We start from the raw sequence: 26,338 nt of genomic DNA on the forward strand, positions 1-26,338 counted from the left end.
ACTATTCGCCCGCAAGCTGTCTGGGTGAACTAATAATCCATGAAATTTCAATTACAAGTCAAAAATTATATCCCCCTCGCTCTATCTTCATAGCACCTCACTCTTTCGAACTCTTATCTAGCCATCTCTCTCTCTCTCTATCTGTCTGTTTCTCTGGTGTAAGTTGTAATCACTGAGAGCTTTTTTGTTGTGCTGGAAAAACTCTGTTACTATTAATTTTTTGCCGACAATTTGCAGAGTTTTCCAGTTTCGTTTACGTGGGGCTTTCATTTTCTTTTTCGGGAGGAGAGCGGATCTAGAAAAGCTCTCTCCTTTTTGGGGGACTCTCTCTCAGTTTCTCTTTGGGGGCATCCCCGCAGAGACAAACGTGCTCTTCACGCGAATTCCTCAGCTATTTGGCTATTTTGCATAGAGAAGAAAGCTGTATCTCTTGAAAAACGAAAGAGAGAGTGGTGCGGTTTTTGGGGGTGGTGCTGCTGGTGGTGCTGGAGGCGCGGGTGGCTCTGCCGGTCCGGTCTCTTTGGCTTTGGTTGTGGTACAGCGGATTCAGTTGAATTTCGACTGCCCGACAAGCCAGTCTCTCCATCGCTTTTCTCGCCGGTCGCGTCGGTCTTTTCTTTGTCCGCATCTCCGCATATTCCCAGTATCTCGGTATCTCAGTGTCTCAGTGCCTCCAGTGCCGACAAATTTCGACCGAAAAATTGTCAAAATAATACAGAAAAAAAAAAACCGAAAAAGAAGGCAATACATGTAATAAATAAAAACGAGCCAAGAAAAGCCAACCGTGAAAATATAAATATAAATTCCTGGCGTCAACTGTCAGCGACAGCGGCATTTTCCAGCACAATGTTGTTTCTGTGCATTCGGCGATTTTAGGTTCGTTTTGGGTGCCGTTTTCCTACTTGCTCAATTCCTATTGCCATTTTCCTATTTTGAATATTAAAAGCCAAGTGCGAGGACGGACATCAATAGCAATGACGCTGACAGTTTTCACGACCCCCCGGCCGCTTTTCCCCGTGTTTTCCTTTGCCAGCGATTAAGACCAGTCAAAGTTGTTGGCCGTTGCCTGGCTACGTTTACAAGCCAAGAGTCGAGAGATGCCATGCATTATACATAAGCTCTAGTGAGAGGTTTGCACCGAGAAAAATGTTACCAAAAATTTGTCATCACTTTGACAGGTCTTTAACGCACGTCATTGGCGTCAAATTAGCCATTTATGCAATGCCAGTGTGCAGAAAGTTGATTAGCCCGGTTAATATGTATTGTAAGTCACATATGCAACTTGTATCTATGTATATCTTCACACCTGCGAATTACATAGGGTTATTCCCTTCTCATTCGATTTTAAAGCATATCTCTTAGCTGTTTTGTTTTGGTTTTCACTATTTTAACTTACTTAGCTGCAAATAGATCTTGCTGTTAAATAGCTTCTACATAATCTTCGAATTTTTTTTAGAGTGTAGGGAGAAACACGAGAAAGGTGAACGAAGGGGGTGAGCTAGTGGCTAAAGTGGCGAAACCGAGCGAGAAAGGAGTAAAGTGCTAGTAGCTGCTGGTCTCCAACTAGATTAACTGTGAGCCGAGCTTTTATTTTTCAAGTCTTTATTATTAGCCCGGCAATCAGAGTTTCCCTCCGTGGAAATTGGACACTTCTGCAGCACACTCGTTATATATTAATGACAATTTCCCTGACAAATATTGAATCGATTGTAATGGTTTCTGACAATGGTAATTGTAACTCGATGCGGTTAGTTAAGGGGTATCTGAATAATTGCGGTGGTCTTTGGTTTACCGGTTGATCAGGCGGAAATGCGAAACAGGTCGTATTCGGATTAGATGGAATTGATTGAGATATGACGGCGATAGAAGGTGTGTGCTCTCGGTGGAGCTAACATTTTATCTTCACTCAATTTATTCGCATTTTTATGAGAACAAGATATTTTTAGATTATTCTCACAGTAGACGGGAATGCAGCTGGGTAGCAACTCCTGCTTGGCTACTGAAATAGATTTAAAATTCAGCAATATGGTTGAATTATGTCTTAGACACTGGAGAATGAAAAGTTGGATGGCAGGTGCTTTAAATCAACTTTCTTCAGCAACTAATCCGAACTTTAACCGTCAAATGCATACACAATTTCCACACTTTCAGCACACAAAGTTTTTCACATCCTTATTTATTCAATTATGCGGCGGGGAAAATATAAAAAGAGCACATTTACCTTACATGAGCACTTTTTCATTAAAGTTGGAATTTTAGAGTGAACTAAAAATAGAAATATATGGCAACGAGCAAAGTTTATTTAAGGTTGATATAAAAGATTCAAGGTGCATTCAAAGTGCATTCAAAGTCCATTTTAAGGTATACCTCAATTTGTTCAATTGCTAGTAAATGCAACAATATGCAGAGAACAATGACGATTGTTTCTGCTATTTTTCGATACGAGCTACGTGTTTTTAGACCCAAAGTTTTCAATTTTGGTCAGCGGGGAAAGAGCAAAAATCGTTGAATAGCTACAGATTTACCGGCTTATTCAGAAAATACCCAAAGAGAGTTAACATCAAAGTTTACCCAACGCGAATAGTGACAACCTGACAATTACGCGAAAAACCCAACTAGAACCGCTGATACCAAATAAATGGTGAGGAAAACTTTGGCCCAGCCAATGTGGCGGTGGAAAAGCCGTCGGAGTTGCTTGAGTTTTCCGTGGCATACTTTTGGGCGAACACTGCCCGGGGGAGAAAAGTGCGATGAAAAGCGCTGGGAAAATTGCGGCTATGAATGAGGGAAAATCAAGGTATCCAACGGGTCGAGCCCAGCGTTTAGCGCGATTCTTTGGTTAATTTTTTATGCGATTACCCAGCAGGCAGCTGGCAGGCGGCAGGCTGTAATTGCATTTTAATATTGATGATATATTGATGCCACGCCATGCCAACTGGATGGACGTGTGCTCACTTCATTTATGAAATTTACATTTATTTCATTTAGTGACAAGCCACCTTTTCGGTTTTGATTAAAGCGATTCGCCGGTCACGAACCAGCCACCCAGTCAGTCAGCCAGAATTCATTTGCATAGTTTGATTCCGCGATTCGCATTTGGCATTCCGATGCCGAATGTTGACACTAGCCGTCAGCTGGGAAAACAGGCGAAAGGTGAGGTGTTTGTCGAAAATCAATTGAACGGTTAAGTGCCAGGACACTTCACGCGAATTTTCCACACTCCTCGCTCTACACTTGCAAACACGTTGTTAAAAATAATTGCCACACTTCAAATAGTGCTTTATTTTAAGCATAAACATTTTCTGATAAAAAACTTGAAATGAAAATAAAATTTGAGAAAATATATATTAAAATTAGCAATGGGATTTAAATCATAGAAATGTGTACATTTTTCAAAATCCTAAACTTTTTTACTCTTCGAACTGTTGTTTCCATTTTTCCAAGTGAGCATTCCATTTCCATTTACAATATTAAATTTGTGTCGAAGGAGTCGTGAGAGAACAGTGCTCGTCCTGTTTCGTCCCTTTTTCCTGCTGAACTCCGCACAAAATTTTCCACAACTCCCCGCCCGCAGACAAATGCATTATTTTTGTTTTTCCCTTTGTTTTTCCCTCCACTCGAATAACAAGTTCATTTCGAGTCCTGTAAACATTGGATTCCATCACAACAAAATTCGTATATGTCAATCGAAAGTATTTCGTTTCATTCCGTCCTGCCTCAAAAATTGTTTGAAACAATTTTGGGTTTCATTTTTTTTTTGCTTTTTGAGATGAGCTTGTGTGGAGAAACCTTTTCCCGTTTGTTTACTATTGGCTTATCTCAGATTTGTCTATGGATTTCGATTACAGTGAAATGGATATTTTGTGAGGCTGCATCAACAGGACATGCCAATTATTTATTGATTAGATAGATATTAAGATTTATCTTTCAAAGGGGATGCCGCAAAAAAGAAATAAACAAAAGGGACAAAAGCGTATCAATATCCATGGATTGACCTGTAAGCCCATTGTTGAAACATTGTTGTTTGAGACCCTTTCGAAAGTCATCGAGTTGAGCGCCCTGACCTTTTCGATTTGAAGCAATTTGCCAGTCGCGTCGCCGTGGCAGGAAAAAGTTTTTAATTAGATGGAAGTCGTCGGCATAAAGTGCGAATAATTTGCATATTTCTTGAAAATTCACGAAACATTGAATAAGACTCTCGGCTAATTTAGTGACTTTAAAAGTTTTAAATTGTTAAGAGTATGCTAATGAAGACACAGCCCGAAGTTTCTCCTACAACTGTTGAGCATTTTTCAGCTTTCAGCGGATTAACTTTAGATTTCACTTATTCAGCTTGATCATGATTCATTTAGAAGTTTGAAAATATCTTTTCACACTGCATAATTCGGCGTTGTGTTATTGATCGATCCATTTAATGCAAATCCTCAAAGCTAATTAAACGAGACGGTTTTCTCATTATGGGTGATTTGCATACTACAGAATAAATTAGATGAACAAGTGTTTTATCCAATTATGTTCTTTGGTATTTTGTGATTGCACATTAATAAGGCAGTGATGAGCCAATTTTTAGTTAGCACACTTTGTTTATTGCAAATTGCAATATTGTAAAAATAATACTTGGGACATACAAGGGGTTTGAAATTTTCTTTTAATTTTTTAAGTAAGCTCATTCATTACAAGCCAACATGGACATATTTTCCGCTTGTCTTTCCGCCCAATTTTCTTAAAACTTTCTTTCTAAGCCGTTCCGTAAAGGGGTCCGAAAAATTCTTTGGCTTGCCCCAAGAATAAATTCTCAACTTTCTTAAAGCGCTCAAAGGAGCGGATTCCCTGCAGTGTTTAAACCAATTAGTTTGAATAATTTGCCGGCGCTTGTATCATTTATAACCCGAAAACTTCTTAATCAAGCCGCACAAACCACACAAGGGTTTCCCTTGGTTTTCCCCGACTTCCATTTCCCATGGCTTTTCCAGCATTGCTTAATTGTCCCTCGGTGCGTTTTCTTCGCCTTGTGCTTGTACTACCCTCCAGAATTTTGGGGTTTAATCCCAAGGAGACTTTTGGGGCTTGGAAATGCGAAGTGCATCTTATCTTAAGCACTAACCAAAACGCATTGACAGCCACTTGATGCAGCGTTTTATTTTCGGTTCCTTCGTTTTGGTCATGGCAGTTTATGGCTTGCAAATCCTTTGTGATTTAGTAGAGTGTCACCCCCTGGAAATCCCTCTCAGCTGTCACATAAACCGATTAAACTTTGAGCAGCTTATGCATTTTGTATCTGTCAGCTATCTCGTATCTGGCAAATGTGCAGCTCTAAGCAGGCATCGTCGCCACCAACTCCTCCATGAATCCCCCAAAATCAAACGTACATATATAAGCACACACGATGACCATAAGTAGAAAATTGAAAGCACTATCGATAGCATCAAAATGTTTTGCTTTGCGACGAGATGTTTTTAAAAAAACTTGTGAACAACTTTATAACCAAAAAAGTAAAGTTATGCTATGTCATATTAATTTATTGATGGTGGTGTTATTTTCGGTACACTGTAGAACCAGATTATGTTTCTGCATTAATGGTCTATAGCTCAGTTTTCGATCTACTCGAATGATACTTATTTCAGATTCCCTTTCTTAATGTTTTTGCAATTATCCTTGCCGCGATGACTCCTTTCGTTTGGTATTTTTGCAAAATTTCCCTCATCCGCCTCGCAGGACCGCAAATAAACAAGGACAACTTTTCCCAGCGATTTGTTTATTATTTCTCGTTGCTCCGTGAAGCAACTCTTCCCATCTTATTGCTGCTGTTCGTTCAAGGAGCAGAATAAAATTTAAAGCGTAATAATAAAATAATGGATATTACAACTTGAAGAAGAGAACAAAAGCCGCGAAGAACAGAAAAGAAAGTGGAGCAGATGTAAGAATCTCCTAATGTTGAGGCTTAAATGGAACTTCAGTGTGGAAAAGCCTTTCTACTTAAATACAACGACAATGGCTTATCGTCTAATTGAAAATTATTCATTAGAATGGCAAGAAAAAGCTTATCTACACGAAATTCAATTTAAACAAAGGGTTATTCAAATGCATTTCTTTGTTTGGTATGAGGATAATATTAATAATATAATATTATCATAGTATGCTGGAAGAACTAAGAAACTATCCACATTAAGCACTTTTAAAAAATATTAATATGTAATATTGTAATGTAAAATATTATATAGTATATACATATGCTACCTTTATCATATGAAATATATTTACTTGAAATTTACTTTTACGAGCAAAGAGCGAGGGAAACTTCGAAGTGCCATTTAAACTTTTTCACTTTGTCTACAACACATTTTGCAGATTATTTTTCCTCGAGCCTGGGTGCCACTCACTTAATTTATTATTCAATTAAAGCGGCAAAAAGTAAACTTTAATCGCAGAGCAGTCATCAACAAAATACCCCAAAAGACACAGGAACCCACACAGGCAAAGGAACAAAATAATCAAAAGAAATATGAAAAATCGTGTGCCAAGAAAATTGCAGCCAGATTTTCGTGGCTTTTTTATGCTGATTTTTGGTTTTCGTCTCTGATTTTTCGTTGTTCGTGCAAAAGTTTTTCCCCCTTTTTTTTAATCGATTAAAAGTGCATGTCAAACTGTGCGTGAGCTCGCATTTTTTTTTAATGGGCTGCTAAAAACAACAAAACACCAGTGCGGAGGAAATAATAAAAATACAACAACAAGGATGAAAAATAAGCTCGGGCGCATTAACATGAAAATGTGCGATGAAACAGCAGCAGCAACAAACACTCCAACAACAAGGGGAAAAGCCCAAATGAAAAGCGAAAAAAATTTAAGTGCAGAAAACAAAAAGAAGAATGAAAATAACAGATGAGAAGAAAAGCGAAAAAATATGACAAAATTTACGAGCATCGCTCGTTCCTCATATTTGTACATACCAGACTCTCGCTATAAGCCTTGTAAACTTGTAGGCCCCCTTCCCCATGGAGATACTTTCGAAACGATGTTCGTCGGAATATTAGAATAACTTTAAAATATGGGGGAATTGTGTTAAAATTAACTTGTAATGTAAATAAATATGAATTGTTTTAACTTGAGACTGTAGTATAAGAAATATATCAATTTTATTTGACCAAGTTCCATCTAAAGATTCTTGCATAATCTTTACTAAATCTTAGTTGTTGAACTTAAAAACATGACTTATATCATTAAATTTAATGAATTTATAAAAAAAACTTATATCATTAAATTTAATATCAATATTGAAAAACTTTTTATAAATGCCATCTTCTCAAACAAAAGTTCTGTGTTCATATCCATTCGGTTCGAATTCTAATAAAACAATTTCCGGATAATATTTTTGTGACCGCGCCTGTGTGTCCCCTGCTCCACTTCTGGCCGCCAACTTTGGTGACGCTTCCTCGTGTGGCTTGTTTTTAGTGCTTTGGCACGTAATGGGGTCGTTCCACAAGCCCGTTCTTCTGCCTCCTGGCAACCACCACCCCCCTTTCGGCCAGCCACGCCCCTCCTCTTCCCAACAAACGCCTTTTGTGTGGCGCCCGTTGTTGTAGTTGTTGTTGTTGTTGTTGTTGTTTGCATGCCGCCTGGTTTTCTTTGGGACTCCTCCAAAAACTCATCGCTTGCCACTTGTGTGCCATATGACGATGATGAGATGAGCGCCAAGTTGAGATGAGTTTAACAGGGGCTGAGCTACGAGCCAAGCTCCCCAAAACTAACTGATATGGAAGGGCTGCATAAAGCACTTAGAAAAAAAGCTGGAAACTTAAAGGTGAAAATTGATTTAATTACATTTCGATATTCCCCAAAACTTGAACACTCCGCTTATACTTCGTCACATTAAATTCCCTTAAAAGGATGCCAGAAATATGATTTTATTTGGCCTATTTTACGATAAGTGTGCTTATATATTATATTACTCCATAAAATTTGATTACATTCCTAAACATGTTATGGGAGAAAAGTGATTTTTAGAATGCAAAATTATTTATGTATTTTCCCCAGAGAGCCCAATAAAAAGTGTATCCTGGTCGGTAAGCTCAGTTTTAAACCAGATAAACAATATTTTTTCCGGTGCACTTTAGGTGCTAGAAACTTATGGCTTCTTCCCCAACTCCGCGCAAACTGTCCGCACTTATCACTTGATGATGATGCCAACTCGGCGGAGTCAAGTTGGAGCTCGGTTGGTTGGCTGGATGGTTTGGTCCTGGCGGGTCTGGCGGTACTTGCCTCTGTTTGATGTGATCTGAAGGACCGATTAACGGCATTCAAGAGCCTCAGAACGAAGTCCTTTAGCCGAGTCGTACGCCTCCTTCGCTTCGACTTCCCCGCTCTTGTCTAACTGCTAACTGCTGCTGGCAGATTTGTGGTAACCACGAAAGCAAATTACGTTGACGACGAGCATCATTTTCCACTTTATTGAATTACCCCCAAAAAGCGGTAAATATGGGGGCAGAATGTGTGCTGGATTTTTCATTGGTCCTGGACCTGTCCGCAGGACCACGCCAGATAAACAGAATTTCAATTTAAAATAATTTTATATATTTTCCTTGGCAATTTCTCCGGTGGTTCTGCTGGCTTGGCATAATTTTTCGACTGTTTGCTTTTTTTTTTCTTTTCTGGAAAGCAATGTCTTTACTTGGCCCCAGACGTAAAGAAGTTATCAGCATGGCGTTTATGGTTGGAGCTTTCAGGGGACGGGAGGGGGGATGGAGTTTCCCCGGGGGGCATAGGGTGGTGGGCTGTTTATCCTCCTGCGAAACCGACTGTCAGTCAGCCAGTGAGTTTTCCCCGATGCCTTTCATTAGCCGAACGACTGTCAGTCGCTTTGTTTAACTTTTTGTTAGCCCCTTTTGCTGGGTGTCTGTTTGTTTTTTTGTCACAATTTTGATGAGCCCATCACCTACACAAAGCTGCCTAGTCTCCCTTGCATTTAAGGGCTTGCGGAGTTACATAAATACATATATATATATATATATATATAAATATTATTCTATGTGCATATATACGTACATCATCATCATTGTTATGCGCGTTTGGAGCACTTTCGCCAGACACCCAACTTTTGGGGGACAGTGGCAACGATTTGGGGGTTTTGATTTGGACAGTTTGGCAAATGAAATGAGGAAACTTGGCTTATTCGATTGGCAGTATTAAAAAAAAAGTCCAAATTACACACAGATGTCTGTGATGAAGGAAGTTCGCCCATTATTATGGTATTACTTTTATCACTAAGGAATTTAATCTTTTAAACCAGTTTCTTCGATACCAACTATTGCGAATTCTAGCAAACCACTTTGAGTAGTCCTTCTGAATGAAATTCTTTTATCAAATACCATTTAAAATACAATAATACCCAGCTTTGTTGGAATTATAACTATTGCGGCGCATATTAACTTTCCGATAAAGTGGAGCCACTGTGCCCTGTCAGCCGCATTTCTTTCCCAGTGGGCGCCATTCAAGCTGCGTGCTTAAAAGAGCATTGCCCGCCGGCATTATGTTTTGTGTCAGCACTAAAAGACGAGGGCGGCGGGAAAAAGTGGTGAAAGTGGGTGAAAGGGGATCGAAAGGGGGGGGGGCGGCTTGGGGAATGCACGTACATTTGTGGGTTAGCAGGCCTTTCATCCTGGCTGCTGCTCCGCTTTCTGCCATCGCAATAAGTTGGCCATGTTGACTATGTCATTTGCTAATTTAGCACAAACTGTTTGAGTCTACTTGGCCTAGCCACACTGGTTCAACTTGCATTCGCCAAAAGGTCAACAAATATTGGAGGGGACACATCTCGGACACACACATCGCCATCCTGATCCCCATCCTCATCCATTCCAAACGAACATTAATTAAGCAGGCCAACGATGGATGGCAAACAGCTAAAAGGATGTCAGACATGGCACAATGCTGGCCAGCCGTATAAAGACCACACAATTCCATTCATAATTTGCAAGGATGCAGTGCATCTTTGTGACCTCTTTTCCTTGCCACCGTGCAGTACGCTTGGTACTATTGTCACCTAGTATTTTTGACACAAGCGAAATCAATTTGTAAAATTTTTAGCAAAATTCTCTCGACAAGATTGATGAGGTTTTGCGGAATGTGCAGCTGGGGGTGCTGTTCCCATTTTCGTGGCTGCCATTGTGCCCGAGGCACAGGAAAGGAATCTGAAACTCGGTGGCAGCTCTATCAAGGCACTAATGGCGAGATGTCTGGCTGGGATCCAGACTCCATGCCCCATGCCTCATGCCTCATGCTCCGTGCTCCATGGCATCGATGAGCTGACAGAGACTAACGCTTTCTCGTCACACACGTTGACACATTGTTAGTCAAACAAAAGATTTCGCATGCTAATTCGATTCTCCGGTCCAACACAAACACACATCTGGGCTAAGACCCCATTTTTTTATTATTCTTTTGCCACGAGCCTTTTATTTTAGGGAAGCCCAGAAGCCAATAATAAAAATGTTTATGTGGGTTTTCAGGGCTCAGCCGCTGACGCTTTTCCATACAGAGGGAAAATAACAAAAGAGTTTTCACATATCAGTTAATGTAAAGGAGGAGTGATAATAAATAAAAGCATTTAAAAAAAAAATACTTTAAAAATCCTTTACATATCACTGAAAAAATGTGTCTAATAGCATGCTGTACATTCAACTTATGGAGTATACTCATATTGCTGCATACTTTTAGACTTTATATTTTATTCTTGGCATAATATGAATTCAGCTGCCTCGACACTTGACACTAGATTTTTTTCCAGTGCAATCTTAGCCTAAGCACTGATGTTGATAAACCCCGGCGCACGACACAGGAAATTTGTTGCGAATTCCCCTTCCCGCCCGACGGAATGCCTTGTAATTTTCATTGTTTTTAGGCCGGGTCGAAACGAGATGAGACGATGCTTGACTTCCGCAGGGGGATTCATCCCTTTTCCATTTTGCACGCGAGATGTACGGAAGGAAGTGTCGTTTTTCAGCTAAGAAGGGCTTAACTTTTTCCTTTATGATGCGGCTCACGCCTGCCAAAAGAAGCAGACAGAATTTCCGGATGGCGGCCGATTTTTTGGTGTGGTTAATTTTTTGAGGTCTCAGCACGGTTAGCATTAAAAATGTATATCGGGAATAATATCAATTTTAATGTCTGGCTGACGCTGGCGGCAAACCTAATTATGCCCTTGATAGGATTTTTGAGTTGGGTTCACAGCTCGTCGGGCACTTGCTCCTCCGATAAGGATGAACCTCGCCTAACCCGATTATTTACGGGGCACCCCTTCAAATTGGCTTATTGGGGACACTTTTTAATGCCATGTACGGTTCAATTCGTAATTTGGCTGAGAACATAAATCCATTAGTCGGCACTGCTGAGTTTTTCTTGGCCAAAAAAAATATGCGCAAACTTACAGGCGGCTGAAGAAGTGTTCGAGTTGAAAAGTTTTCGCTCCTTTTTCGGGATGTCTGCAAACTAAATGAAAAAGTATTAATATATCCCTTTGCCGCTGGCTGCATTGCAAATGATTTTGCCCCAGGGAATGCCGAAATTTCTTCGCATTTCGCATACCCACACAGCCACACAAAGAGGCACTTATATATACAGATTGTATATCCCGAAAGGAGCCAAAAAAAAAAGACATCAAAATTCGTATCCTTTTCTGGCAAGGCGGCCAAATAAAAGTTGTAAGTGCATATGGCAAAAGAAATGGAAAGAAAGTCGGGTCAGCGTGTTCTGACAAACAATTTCGATACAGTTCACAAAGTCGTTTGTCCGAAACTTGTTTTGAATTGAAAATGGTGCTCCTGACTGTCAAACATATCTCAATATTGTTCGATGTTTGCAAAAGTTTGAATTGTTCGATCGGGAAAACGAGTGGTAAGCTGGAGTGAAAAGTTAAGCTTTTCTTGTAAGGTAATTTGTAATGGATGTGAGTTTTTTTTTTTTTAATAATAATTCTACCTTACTTATAAACGTACTTTATAAATGAGGCTGTAAATACGTCAGATAAAGGATGTTCAGGGCATTTTATAAAGTTCAATATGCTGTAAAAACGCTGAATTGCGAAATTGTTTTAAGTCCACATGTTGTTGGTTAGCCCTTTTACCTGAAACCATTGCGTTTTTCCTGCGTCGATAAATTACTTTTAATCCCAGCTGAGAAGCATTTTATTTTAAATACTTAACTTTTATCCACCGCATAAGCTCTTGACGGGACGCCTGCTGTTTTGGCCACGAGCAGAAAACTGTAATTGGAACATGGCCACCACGAAGCCGGCTTCCTCTTATTATCTTCGCTTTTCGCTCGGCGCATTTTATATACTTCTAGTTTTATTTAAGGGTGCTGATGCTGATGTTTATGGTCCTGCCACTGAATGTTGCTGCTGCTGTTCGCATATTGTCGCGTGTTTATTACAATGCAAAGTGCAACAAAACGGACAGAAAAAAGCAAACTAAAATGCGAAACCTCGAGGCAATATGATATCCATTATCTGCCGGTTGGGGGCGACAAACTCGAACAGCGCAGAAAAACGTTAGCTAAAAAGTTTAAATAAATTTTATGTGGCTGAGCCATCGCTGTTCTCCGCACTTTTCCCTTTATATTTTTTTTTTGCCTTTTTGTTGCGGCTCGCTGATGTTGGCGCATATGTTTAATCAGCAAAGTAAACCGACCCCAGAATGACCCGGCATCCAGTTAAATCTCACCTTCTGGCCGCCCACTGCACCACGCCCCCTGCAAATAAAAGTTGGCCTTTTTTTTGAGACAACCGCACAGACACACGGCGGCAGTTTTTGGTCTCAAGCGGGTGGTAACAGTGCGTTTCAGTAGTGTAACACCAGCCCTGCAGAATCAGCAGCAGATATATTTCACTTAGGTGCTTAAAAGTTCCCATTTATTCGGATTTAATTAAATGAAGCTAACAAATTAAACTCTGTATCGTTGGAATGAATTACATTTATGAACTAGACTTAGACTTCATTTATAATTAAACTTTAACTTGCAAGAAACTCAATCAATTTAGTAATCCCTTCGATACAACTGAAATTAAGTTTTAATCAATCAGCTTAGGCAGTAGTTACTACATATAATTTAATAAGCCACCTACGACTTTATTAAAAGTTAATCCCCCCCTATCGGCGGCTGTCAGGTGTCATACACTTCCGAAACGGACTGCATAATTTTGACTGCAGCGTAAAGTTGGTAAAGTCAATGACCAGTTAAGTCAACACTTCGCCAGTCGAGGGCCCAAATGATGGTAGGTGAGTGGGTTCGTATTGAAATCGTTGCCATCATCGCTCGCCACTCTTACATTTTAATATTGCATTTTAAAGAACATAAAATTGCTGACATGACCGAGTCATATTTGTGTCCATGCGCCAAAAGGATATTTAAGGATTTTATTGCAACGCACCATCGCAGCAACAAAGGAAAGCCCAAAAAGCTGTGAAAACACCAACAAACCACAAAAAGAAAGAAAAATGAGAATACAAAATTTTTTTAACATTTTCTGTACAGAAAGAAATGGCTTGTTATTATATTATTATGTATTGAGGTGAAAAAAAAGATTTGAAAGATAAAATGAGAATGGGAAAAAGTGTGAAAAAGTGAAAAACTTATAAACTTATGGAAATATGCAAATTTTTTAGGGGTGAAACTATAGGTGTAGTCAGAATTAAAAGCACCTTCTCACCTTTTTTCGCTGTGTAACCAAGCAGCGATATTCCGGATAGCATAGGATATCGTTATGTATAGCCTGTTTGCTCTTTGCTACAATGTTGTTAAATTTTATGTTTCCACAGGTAATAGTCGTAGCGTCATTCAAGGAAAACTTCACCACACAACGCCCACCTGCTGAGATCCTTTGCAGCGGTCTTTTGATTGATGTTGCTCCTTTTCCTCGACTTCCTTTTCTCGGGAAAGCTTCCGCTTTTCCTACAATCAATTTAAATGCGCCTCTGTGCATTGTTTGGCGAAAATGCGAAAAAGCTCGTTGGCCAAATCGCTGGGTGTGCAGCCATAAAACTGGATAACTGGGCCATATGCTGCTGCACAAAGTTTTCCCAATGCAAAATGATGCAAGTTTCCCTTTCGTTGCTTTTGTTTTCCAACTCCCCCACGTTCACTTGTTTTCCAACAGATCATTTATCATTTTTATAGCTCCTCGATGGGACATTGTACTAATCTAAATGATACCTTCGTTCCTTAATGGAGAAATAGTCAAACGATGAAGACATAAATCAATCAATTTTTTTTTTGTGTAAACCGGGGCTTCTTGAATTTTCCAGGCGATGTTCAGTCATTTCTGGCTAAAGTCAACATTGGGATTTGTGTATGATCATGAATTTTTAGGAAAGCTAAACTTCAATTAATTCTATGTTCAAGTTGTGCGAAACTTCTGGCAACATTCATAGCTGACACATTTGATGAAGGTGCTTTCAATCACGATTTTCCTGCTCAGGAAGGTAACTTTTGCGCCCTAATCAGGCTGACAAATTTGTCTCAGGAAATTATCTTGTCAAGAACTTTAAAGAGTTATAATTGAAACATGCATAAACTTTTCATTGTGTTTACATCCGAATATTAACCGAATTGGCGAAGTGATGCACTTAAGTGAACATTATTGGGCAGCAATAAATTCACTACACATTTCGACATTTATTTTCCAAATTGCATGACATTGATAAGGGTTCTCGATGTGCGAAGCTGACCAAATACTAATCTCGTTGCTATGCCCTACAAAAAGTGTATATTACTTTAGACATCTGCTGCAGAATGTGGCAAAATCGAGTATTTTAAATATTTAACAACCAAATCTCTATTCACATTTCCCGGCGGGTAAATATCCATACAAATTTAGAACATTTTTCCAGGTCAATGTGAACACATTGAGCTGCACGAATTCCTCGCTAAAAGGGACACATTCTTTGAGCAATATTCAGTTCATTTCCATTGAGGATATTAAATAATTTGAAAAGCGCAAATTAAATATGATGGGGCATAAATGTGTTATTTCGAAGTGCCGGTCGCAATTTGCCCTAATTCTTCTGCCACAATGACCGCAAAGTTTCACTTACCCAAGTTCTGTGAGTGTCACGCCCCCATCCCAACACGGTCCAACGCCCACTCGACTAACATTGCTGGCAGGCAATTGAAATACACGCATTCGAACAACAAATTGAATTATGCATTGCATATGCTCCTTGTTTTGTGTGCTGGTGTAGAGTAAACAAATTGATTTTGATTTGATTTATTTATCGACTCTCGTTCTGCTTTTTTCCGTTCCCACATCGTCTAATTCTATCTCTATATGGCTCTGTGACTGTTTTGGGATTTTAGAAAACTGAATCAAAGTGGAAAGTTTTGAAATCAAATACTGAAATAACTTTCTCGGTTATTAATAATAATAGTTAATAAATGAGCTATGATATCTAGAACATTTTCTTTAAATCTTTCTCTTTTCTTATTACTTATTTGATAGTGTGAACTATGTCTTTTTTTCTCAGTGGGGCAACAGAATTTTGCGCTTGGCTTGCAAACGTAGAGATGGCCCCAAATGGATTTGGTCGGACACTGGCGGCGGCAGCTGCCTAGAAATCCTGGAGTGCTCGAAACCGATACGGAAGCCCCGAAAACCGAAACCGAGACCCCAAACTCGAAAATAATGTGCTGCTGGAGTGGGCATTATTGAAGTTGACAACACTTCGGTGCAGCGAGTTTAAGAGCACAGGGTTAAAAGCATTTTTTCGGGGGGAGCCGGAGGAGTACAATGGTCATCCAGTGCACATGTGATTGCAACTGCAGTGATAGTAGAGATAACCGGAGCGTTATATCCTGCCTGCTGCCGGGTCGCAGTCAGCCGTACAAGTTGGGATCCTCGTTCGGTGGCGATGATATGGAGCAGAGGATACCGTACTACCGCCGCCTATCGAATACCTCATCGGCGCTCTATGGCAGCTGTCCCCAGTTGTTGCCCAGCAGCAGTAGCACCAACAACCGTCATTCCTGGCTAAGAATCCCCAAGAATCCACAAGAGAATCCCTCAGAGAATCCATCAGAGAATCCGCGACAGTACTCGAGTCTGGTGAGGCCCAAACAACGCAGTCCCGTGCTGTGCAACAAATGTGCCCTGTGACGAAGATACAATCTCAGCTGTGAGCATCCCAAGCAAACTGCCGGGCATCCAGGAAGCGGGAACACCGACCAAACCGCCCAAACGAAACCAGACAAGGATTCGACGAACCAGCGATATCTGTGCTACGAGTGTCGTTTCAATAATCAACCGCTAGCCTGGTGGGTCTCATGTCCACGGCTCTCCTATTTACCCGCTGAGCAAACGAAAATGCAGTCCACGACCACGCCCACACGTCACTGCCATGGAGGCGTTGGCACTCAAACCACTCTTCCCCAAACCACCAGCACACCACCCACCCTGCCCAGATTCCCGAGCAAACGGCATTGTGACAATTTCGGCAGCTATGCCACATTGCCCACCATTGAGCACCAGATGACCATGCCCATGATGCCCCACTGCAGTCGACACGGTGGGGGTGGCGGTGGTGGGGTTGTGGGCGTTGGCGGGCTGGGTGGTGCTGTCGGTTCTGGCATGCCGAGTGTAATGCCCGCCCCACCACCGCCCCGCTACGCGAACCCCAATATAAATGGCTGCTGTTATATGTACAATCCCATGCCACCCGCCCATCAGAGCCACCATCAGCATGACCACCATCATGCGCAGCAGCACCACCCGGTGGCCCAGCATCAGCACCACCCCCATCAGTACGGGCCGCAATACTGCCTCTGCGATAATTGGTACCATCAGCCACCGCCGACGCAGCAGCAGCAGCACCACCACCAACAAAGGGCCAAGAACCTGATGGCCAACGGCGGCTGCTATTTTGGTAAGTACACTCATGCAGAATTCAAAAGAAAAGGCCATAAATTAGGTTCTAATTGAAAAAGAAAACCCACCACCTACTTTTGCTGGGAAATTTATTTTCGCACTGCCAAGGGAGAAACTTTTAAAGGTCCTGCAGAACTTTTAATATTTGAAATTGGTGCCAAAATAAAGTTAACTTTTTGTTTTTAATATTATCGGAATAACACCCTTAAGAATATGAGTGTTCTCATTTAGGTGTATCGCTGCAAACCAGACCATCATTTAATCATCTCTCAATTGTTTTTCATCGCCCAGGCTACGAGGCGAATCATCATCCCAGCTTGCATGCCACGACCCCACATCCCAGCCACATAACCGACGAGGAGGATTCGGCATTCCCCGGACTGGCCGATCGAGAGTTCCACCTGCTGCACCGGAACATTCCGGCACTGCGACGAACCGGAGTGGATACCACACGCATCAGACAGGTGAGCAGTGCCACAGAAAGTGTGTCCAGCAAAAAGGACATGTCAAACAGTAATTGCCAACCTTTGTTCTGATATTCTTTGTATACTGAAAGAAACTAGATATTATGCCCCTACTTATTGCGAACCTTAAAGGTGTCTAAGAGTATACTAGAAAAATTAAAGGACTCACGGGTCTCTGGGTTAAGTATTTGTTGCTTACTTTAAAGCAACTTTATAAGGATTCAGCAGTGATTTAAATATTATTTTACTTTTTAAATTCAGTTAATATGCTCACGTTAATTTTCTTCTGTGCACTTGCAGTACTTTTATCCCGATGGCGGCTGGGGCTGGATCATCTGTGGAGTGTCCTTTCTGGTCCACATCCTGACCACCGGACTGCAGCTCAGCTACGGCCTTTTGTGGTTCTATGCCGTCCAGTATTTGCATAATACCAGTGGCATAGGTAAGTCATGGAAAAAAGGGGATATTCGCTCGAATACGAATCCTTCTTTAATGGGAATGTGTGTAATCATGGTCGTCGCAGTCATTTTCTTGTTTTCCTGCACATTTGTGGTGCTTTCTATTTTCAAAACCCCCCCCCCTTCGAGTAATCAAAATGTTTGTCACACTGTTTGGACCAGAAATGCAAATGTTTGTGAATAATACATGTTTGTAGGTGTGGGCTTTTGCATAAATTTCATTTACTCTTGACACTGCGGACATCATTTAAGAGCAGTGTGAATATTGTCTATTGCCAAATGTGTTCAGCACTCTAAAAGCCAACCATAAATCGTAAAAATAAAGTGTTAATACTATGGCAGCTGTGTGTGCATTGCTTTTGGCTATAAAACAATGCTATTTTCAAGTTAATTGGCTGCGTAATTCATATCTTTATTTATAGAAGCGAAGATAAAATTTTATTTTGAAAAAAAAAAATAATTTTATATAAATTGGAGAAATAATAATAAAAATCTTTAACAAACCAAATTCTTTGCTTGAATGACCAAATTAATATTCTAATAAAGTTATGTAATGCAATCGCCTTGTCAATTCAATCGATTCAATTAAAGTGTACAGCATCGAATTGAATTATGATTTACTAAGTGTAAAACATGTGTAAACATCAGAATGCCATTTTGCTAATGCGTTCTATTGATTTATGAACATTTCAGTTCGCTCACAATATCCCCATTAATCGGCATCTTTAATTTGTTTAAAGCAATAACCCCGCATATTTTTAGAGGCATTAACACCCACAACTTACCTTTCCACAACCTCACCTTGTGACCTTCGTCAAGTTGAACATTATCACTCACGGTCTTAATTTCTCCTTACAGAACTGCTGGGCGCTTTGAGCTGGTCAGTTTCCATGGTGGCCACATCGTTTGTGGTGTCGCTGTGCCGTAAACGCTCCATCCGCCTCCTGTCCATCGTGGGCGGGCTGGTGATGCCCCTGGGCATATTGTTCACCTCATTTGCCACGGAATTTGGCCAGGTTGTTTTCAGTTATGGTGCGTATAGTCCGGGTATATGGTTTGTATATAAATAAATAACCTGACAGATGCCAGCTTGACGGCACCGGAAGTCGCTTATCATTTGCACTGAGAGAAAATCAGGTGCCTAAAAGTATGCAACATCTTATTCGTGTTTATAGTTGCATACTTTTAATACAGCTGCAAATGTATCAATATTTGTACAATGGCTACTATTTTCTCTCACTGTACTCAAAACACCATTCGAAACACTTCCGCAGGCATCGTCTTCGGAGTTGGGGTCGCCATGGTGCGGGAGGCATCAACCGTGATGCTGGGCAATTACTTTAAGCGGCGCCGTCAATTCGTCGAAATGGTGGCCATGTCCGGCGAGGGAGTTGGCATCGCTTTGTTCTCCGTCATTTTGAAGGAGGGCGTGGGCAAGGCCGGCTGGCGCCTAGGCCTACAGATTGTCGCTGCTTTGACGGCACTCAGCTTTTTCATGGGCCTAATGTACCGACCCGCCTCCCTCTATCATCCCCAGCGTCGGGCCATCCAGCATCTCAAAAATCAGCGCAAAAAGGTAGGAAATTGTGTGTTGTGCAAAGTTTCAGTTTTGATTTGCCACCGCCCACCGCCCACCGCCCCGCGGCCACAACCATTTTCCATTTTCAGATGAGGGAGAAAAAGCCGATTCTCAGCCAGGATGTGGAGAGCACACCGAAGTACTTTTTTCTGGACATATCATCACTGAAATCGGTGACTGTTAAAATTTTACTCATGACCTCCAGCGTGGCCTCCTTTGGCATTTATACACCCATGTTCCTAATGGTAAGTGCTTTTCCTAATTTCTCTAACCTATTGCATGCCAGGTTTCCATTAGCTAATCTGAGAGGTTTTTAGGAGATGTTACAAAAAAAAAAAAAAAAAATTCGCATAATTTATAAATTTAAAGGTGCACAAAATTTGTATTTTATTTTACAGGCACTCAATGCCGCCGAGCAGGGCTCTGATGTGCAAGAATTGGTTCTGTTGCAAACATTTCTGGGAATTTCCATGGCCCTGGGTGTGGTTATAGCTGGAGCTCTGCTGAGACGTTGTTTTGTGATCAGGCACTTTGTGATCAATACCAAGATTGTCACGCAGGTGGGTCAAGTGTTGTTAGCTGATATTGACTAAAAAACAATTTAATTTGAGCCATTGTGCTAATATTGAAGTTTAACCCTGTTCATACCAAACTTTAATGTATTCCCCCAGCTGTTCCTATCAATTGTGGCCTTGGCTATCCTCTTTCTATCCTTCGTCATGGGCTACACGGGCCTTTGTATACTAAGCTGGTTGTATGGCATTGGTCTGGGTGGCTTTCAATACTCCCTAAAGATTTTGGCACTCGAACGCATCAAGCTGAAACATTTCTCCAAGGCCTGGGGTGAGTTCAGACTTTTTAAATATTTAAATTGTGGATTTGACTTTGGGCTCTTTCTCCTTGGCAGGTTTCATTCGGGGGGTTGAGTCAGTTCCTGTGCTGATAAGCGTGCCACTTACCTCGTTTCTAAATGATTACTCCCTTAAATACGGAAGGGCGGGCTATTACATATGCTCCGCGGCGGCTGCCATCTCGGGAATTATAATATTTTTCATAAGCGAACCGCAGCAGCAGCATCAGCAACAGCAGCAGCAGTTGCACCATCATTATCAGCAGCGAAATGGTCATTTGGCGACTCCCACGCTGATGCGCCACGCCTCCGCCCGCCAGCATCGCCCACATTTGCCGATGGACTATGGATACGGGGAGTACCCCGCACCCGATCTCCTCAGTCGGAGCTGCATTAGTCTCAATCAAATGGAGCCCTATCTGCAGGCGAACTTCTGCCAAAGGCACATGTTGCAGCAGCAGCAACAACAGCAGCAGCAGCAGCAACATTCCCACCTGCAGCAGTTGGCCTGTCACAATCTAGATTTGCAGCCGCATCAGGTAATGTCACACTGGGAGAAACAATCGTTGCATTTATCATTCAGACATTGTTAACATTTTACATATTTTTCAAACCGTGCAGGGGCGTGAAGCCTACCAGTTGGGCCAGGGGAGCATTGGTGCCAAGATGGGCAAGCGGCTGCAGCGGAGTTTGTCCTTCATCCAACAGCACAGCAACTGCTGCGATGGCCAAATGTACTGCAGCTGGCACAGCACCTACGAACTGGGCTGTCACAAGAGCAACAAGTGAGTAGGATGGATGGAAAGCGACTTGTAATCATACCGACGTGTGCAATGAACCGGCTTCCTTTATATGCAATTGAATGGCAAATCAAAGATCTGTGGGAAATTGTCTGCCAATTTTACAGCCTAAGTAGCTAGCTATTGACAGCATACATCGAGTAAATTGCTAAAAGTCAAAGGGATTACAATTGCACGGGAAAAGTATTAAATTAAGAGCAGTGATGCACATTTGCAACATGCGAATTGTGTGGAAATGCTTTTTTAATTCCCGAACAATAATTATTTAATGTTATTTATCACAAGCTTTTACATTGTTAAAGCGAGAAGCAAATTTACAAGCGTTTATCGCAATTATCAGGGCTTTACGTTTCACATTCTTAAATTTATTTGCTAATTAACGTGGTTTAATCGTCAGATTCACTATATTTTTGTTATAACCAGGAAAGTAATATTTTATTGTCAAGTGGACTTATCTAATAAGTGCTTAAGTGCAATTGTAGAAGACTTCAATCAATTTATCGATTCAAAATCGTAGTAGCCAAAACGGAAGCCAACATCTGAATTGAATCCAAAACCAATTAAGAGATTTCCCGTCGAACCAAACAATCAATGGCAATCAGGCTAGAAGCCCTAGGAAGACAATCAATTTGGCGTCCTTCGTTGCTCATGCAGGCCGCAAATTTGCCATTTTGCCAATTTGCCACTTTGGCATTTGCGATGCCAGCCTGAGATACTCGTACCATTTTGCCGCATGCCGAAAACTGTGTTGACACTCCGCTTAAACCATGGAAATTGACTTGCCATTTTGCAGGAACCCGGGATCGGCGGACCGTCAGCCATTGATATGCACCTGCAGCAGTCCAAATAGGAATCCGGTCACCTATGGAACTCACGGACCAACCGGACCACCCGGACCAACCGGACCACCTGGCCCACCCAGTTCCACCCGCAGCCGCAGTGTTCCAGAGGGTTTATCCACGATGTCGCAGCAGTGTAACTGTCGTCAGGGTCCTGCCACTTTTGCGGCCCCCACGCGGGAGTTCATCTACGTGCCGCACGCCTATGCCTCCCTGCAAAGAACCCCCCATCGCCACAGCCAGGGTGCGGGTTCGGGTCCGGGGCCGGGAAACTCAGCATTGCGAAACAATCCACAATGCCGGCTGAAAAGATCCCAATCCCTATGCCGACCCAATGCCGTTCAGTTCGTGGAGCAAATCACCACGTCCGTGTAGGAATATGGTATGTGGCAATAGCACTGGGAGAAAAGTTTCAGCGCAAGCAGATAAAACACTTGTCTTTGGAGAACACTAGAAAGCTTATGATTATATATATTTCGGGTTTCCAACTATATCTCGAGTGATTTTTAAACACCCCAAATGAGGTCTATTAGTATGCTTTACACAAAGGTTGTCGTATCTCCCAGGGAGTTCCGGGCTCAGAATATTTCGAAGCATACACGTAGACCCCCTTACAAATTGCAAATCGCAGACTTTTCCACATTTATACTGTCATTAGTAAATAAGATTCGGCAACATTTTCTTCGAGTGTGATCGAAGCCAAAAGAATAAGGAAAATCGAAGATACCCCGTAGCAATTGGGTGCTATAAAACTTATATTTTGGTATTATGGTCCCACCCACACACACACGGCTACGTGAATCGCATGCACAATTTGTCAGATCTCTTCTAGTCTTTTGTCGTAGCTCTATTAGAAATGTAAAGTTAAAAACACCAACCAACCGAATGAAGTCCCACAACAACCAAACAAAGAAGGAAACTCAATGAATTTTTCATAAAAAAAATCCACACTCAACTTTTACACACACGCATGCATAAGCTAGGATGGAAATTTTACTCATTAGCATATTAATATATTATAGAGATTACGGACAGACGAAAAGCTTTATCTTTGTCTCAAGCAAAAAGTATTCAACTTGTGGCCAATACATAAATATTTATGAGATAATTCAATCGAGCGAAGAACAGACGCAATGAAAACGGAAACAAACAAACTTCTTGAATGGTCCATTTTATAAACGTGCATACAATTTAACCACCGAAAACCGATTACCGATATATACAGACAAACAAAAGACAATGAACGCCGGCACATGAAGTCGATCCAATTAAATGACTCTTTTCCCAAAGGAAAACGCTGAGAGGTCCTCAGTGACGAGTTTTCGTGTCGGCGAACTACTTTATTTTTCAATAACAATTATATATTGCATAATTAAGTGGCGTTTAACGGCGGACGACGGAATGAAAGCAAACAAACTGCCGATGGAAATGGAAAATTACCTTCGCCTTATTTTCCAATCGAAATGAGGCATACGAAAATATAATTATTGCCAATATGATAGCCATCGTTTATTGGCCTGAACTTTATTTCGTATATGGTGAATATTTTGAAATGGATATCTGCTAGTTTTTCTAACCTGGTAATCAACAATAAAATTCCTTTTATTTTTACCTTTTAAAATTAACTAACAGTGCTAGTTTCATTCCAATTTAATTTCAAGGTTAACATTTAGCTTTTGCACTGTTTTTGATTGGAAGCGATCTAAAATAATCCCCAATACAATTTAAAATATGCGCCCTATAAATAACAGACAAGATAAAAGAAAAAATGCAAAGCCAATTTGTAAATCATTAGTAATTCCATTCAAATAAAGAGCTGCACTTTTAAAAGAGCCAGGTGCATAATCAGCTAAATAGCAGCTCGTATTACAACCAATTAAAAACAAATAAAACATAAAAAAAGAAAAAGTTAATTCGCCGAACAAAAGAAAACTGGCCACTGGCAAATAAACAGAATAATTAAAATATTTGGAAAGCTTAAAAAACAAATAAACAGAAGAGGACAACATAATAATACAGGAAAAATCATCAGCGGCGGAGAGCTTTCATAAAGCAAATATTAAAATAATCTAGTAAAGTGGCAATCGAAAAATAGACAAAACCGACAAGTTGCCAAACAAATTTAAACAATATGTTAAAGGAAAACAAAATGCAAATGTCTAACGAAGCGGAAACCCAATTTATATAAAAATTTACAAACGAATCGAATGAAAATACTTGTATTAAAGACCATAAAAGGAGCCATACGAATTTTCCGCAACCCATTTTCTTTGTAAATAAATTTCCATTGCTTATCTTTATAATGCACGAACAAATGGACCTAAGTCAAGCCAACTGCCATGAATCGCAATAAAAAAAAACGTTTGCATATGTTCAAACGAAGCTATACAATTTTTAAAGAAATTCTCTGCTCTTTCTCGGTCAATAAAATAAATTAGATATAACTTTCGAATCCAACTCTTTTTCGCCAATTGTGTTCAGCGAAAACGATACACTTAGCATTAAATGTTATTACACCCACAAGCATATCTATGTGCCAGAAAATAAAAAAAAAAACCATAACTATTTGCAATTTCGCCGGAATAACAAAGAGAACTAACCAACTTAAGGTACAACTTGTAGCTAAAACAATTTTTATCTGATGGAATTTAGATACGTGAAATTTTTCAGAGAAACACCTAAGCGCAGAAACTCATATTTGTAACTCTTTATCATTAGTAGTTTAGTGTGATAAATGTTAATAAAGAATGCATAAACGAAAACCCTGCCATTCAATTTCATTCAATTTGTGTCTTGCCGTTGAAAGGACGAAAATCCAGAAATCACCGAAATATGTCGGGTAAGTTGAGCGTTTTAACCCCAAAAGTGACAGGATTTGTGTTTGGCCACAATAAACTTTTCATTTATTACGTGCTAAAATTTAATAAACAGGTTCAACAGCGCCACAGTGTGAATGTCATATTTCATTTATTAATTAATGGCATTAACATAAAGCGTCAATTTGTGCGGCACGGTATATCATCCCATAAAAGAGGCAGCACTCTAAAGCCGAGGCGATTAAAAAGTTTACCCTAGCCAAAGTCAAGACCGACCCTTAATGTTGCATATATTGTGGGCACATAACCCCGGGGTCCCCATTACGAAACGTGCCTAGACTGTAAACAGTCGTCCTGGGTAAATCGCCAGACACTCGGCACATATATGACGCATATATATAGCATATAGCATATAGCATACAGCCCAGCGTCAATGACATGCTCAATTTTTCATGCATTATGCCGGGGCGTCGGGCCACAGTGCGTATGCTTGATATTTGCCTCAATATCAGGCCGAAAGCACATTTAAGTCGCCGTAGCAGGAAAGCCTGAATATTTGCGTAGTAAGCACTGCGACGGCGAGAAACTTCACAGGGCCCATAAGACAATTTGCTGCAAGCTTACTTTCGTGCACTGAAACAAATTTTTGGTTAAATCACACAAACAATTTTAATATAATATTCGCAGATTTTCGTTAGAAAATAATTTTCTTGTTATGAATACACCATTAATTGATTTAAATATTATGAATAGTGAATGGTTATTTGTTTTGCTGTGTAGGCCAACTCATACATATGCACGCGCAGATACACACACACACACTAAGATTTCGGTTGTGGAAATATAGGCTCGTACTGGGGATGATTTCGTTGGCTCTGGTAGTGTGGACTCTGAGCAAACACCGTGCAACGGAAACTATCGTCGTCTATATTGAGGAAATGGTTGAGGCTTTTCGGTCTGGGCATTTCGGGTTACATAACTGATTAAAGATTGGCCTAGCTTATGGGGATATACTCGTACAGATGCGGTGAGAGAGATTGGGCAAGGGCTAACCTCTCATGTCAACTTGTTGACTAAGCAAAGTCAGCCCCATATGAGTTATGATATACTCAGCTCTTAAGCAGGAAAAACAATGATGAGGGGGAATTGGTTCTTATTTATGAAATGTTGCCAAACACAAAAAAAAAAATCATCGTTACGAAGTAGCGATTTATCTATCAGTAGAAAATAATCTGTGAATATGGCATGAGAACTATTTTCACGGTTAAATAGTAAGATTTGGATTCATTAGGACCACTACATGTAGAAACACCAAAAAGTGACTCAAATTTTGTGGACAACTTTATGGCCTTAAGAAACCACAATGAGTTTCATTCTGGTGATTTCCCCTTCCGCTAAATGAATCTTCAAACGTTTTATATGTGTCCGAATGCCATAAAAACCGACGTAAATTCGTGGCTTGCCGTAATTGCTGTTGTAATTTTGTTATGACCCCTGGTCTCCTAATTCCCACCCCGAAAGTATGCCATAGGAAATTTCAGAGTAATTTAGTTGAAATGCTGCAGTGGCAGCTTTGTTTGGCTTTGTTCTTTCATTTTGTGGCAGATATCTCAAGCAAATTAA

The 26,338-nt window shown here is 40.7% G+C and overlaps 1 protein-coding gene across 2 annotated transcripts; it reads left to right on the forward strand.

Moving 5' to 3' along the window:
- Positions 1-549: 549 nt before the first annotated feature.
- On the forward strand, positions 550-24,701 carry CG10019 (uncharacterized protein). Of its 2 annotated transcripts, NM_001382005.1 has the most exons (12): positions 550-876; positions 15,513-16,907; positions 17,201-17,373; positions 17,674-17,815; positions 18,690-18,863; positions 19,106-19,407; positions 19,500-19,655; positions 19,809-19,970; positions 20,082-20,253; positions 20,318-20,799; positions 20,882-21,045; positions 21,854-23,491. In NM_001382005.1, the coding sequence occupies exons 2-12, from the start codon at positions 15,776-15,778 to the stop codon at positions 22,272-22,274; spliced, it is 3,480 nt and encodes a 1,159-aa protein (NP_001368939.1). In that variant the 5' UTR covers positions 550-876; positions 15,513-15,775; the 3' UTR covers positions 22,275-23,491. The 2 variants fall into 2 exon arrangements, with proteins under 2 accessions (NP_001368939.1, NP_001368961.1); NM_001382004.1 differs by lacking the exon at positions 550-876 and having other exon boundaries at positions 15,478-16,907; positions 21,854-24,701.
- Positions 24,702-26,338: the final 1,637 nt, after the last annotated feature.

This window comes from Drosophila melanogaster, chromosome 2L (assembly GCF_000001215.4).
Source record: "Drosophila melanogaster chromosome 2L".
In the NCBI taxonomy this organism is placed as follows: domain Eukaryota; kingdom Metazoa; phylum Arthropoda; class Insecta; order Diptera; family Drosophilidae; genus Drosophila; species Drosophila melanogaster.